Below are 314 nucleotides of genomic sequence, written 5' to 3'. Positions count from 1 at the left end.
ATCGTGGGCAGCTGCGCCACGGTCCTGGCGCTGCTGGTCCTCAGCCTCATCCTCTGCAACCAGTGCCGAGGAAAGAAAGCGAAAGCCCCGAAGGAGGAGAAGAAAACCAAGGAGAAGAAGAAAAAAGGGAGCGAGAACGTGGCGTTCGATGATCCTGACAACATCCCGCCCTATGGCGATGACATGACGGTCCGGAAGCAGCCCGAAGGGAACCCGAAACCTGATATCATTGAACGAGAAAACCCGTATCTCATCTATGATGAAACCGACATCCCACATGCCCCAGAGACCATCCCCAGCGCCCCGCTGGCTTC

At 56.7% G+C, this 314-nt stretch overlaps 1 protein-coding gene across 1 annotated transcript in view; it reads left to right on the top strand.

The window, feature by feature from the left end:
* Window positions 1-314, top strand: part of LOC104280474 (protocadherin Fat 4-like) — a 60,325-nt gene that overhangs the window by 58,355 nt on the left and 1,656 nt on the right. The window contains 1 exon segment of the mRNA XM_009878135.1: window positions 1-314. This exon segment is cut by the window's left edge and continues 279 nt beyond it. Coding sequence (XP_009876437.1) covers window positions 1-314 — 314 coding nt within the window.

The sequence above is a fragment of the Apaloderma vittatum genome, unplaced genomic scaffold (genome assembly GCF_000703405.1).
Source record: "Apaloderma vittatum isolate BGI_N311 unplaced genomic scaffold, ASM70340v1 scaffold17501, whole genome shotgun sequence".
NCBI lineage: Eukaryota > Metazoa > Chordata > Aves > Trogoniformes > Trogonidae > Apaloderma > Apaloderma vittatum.
This window is presented reverse-complemented; position numbering and strand designations above follow the sequence as displayed.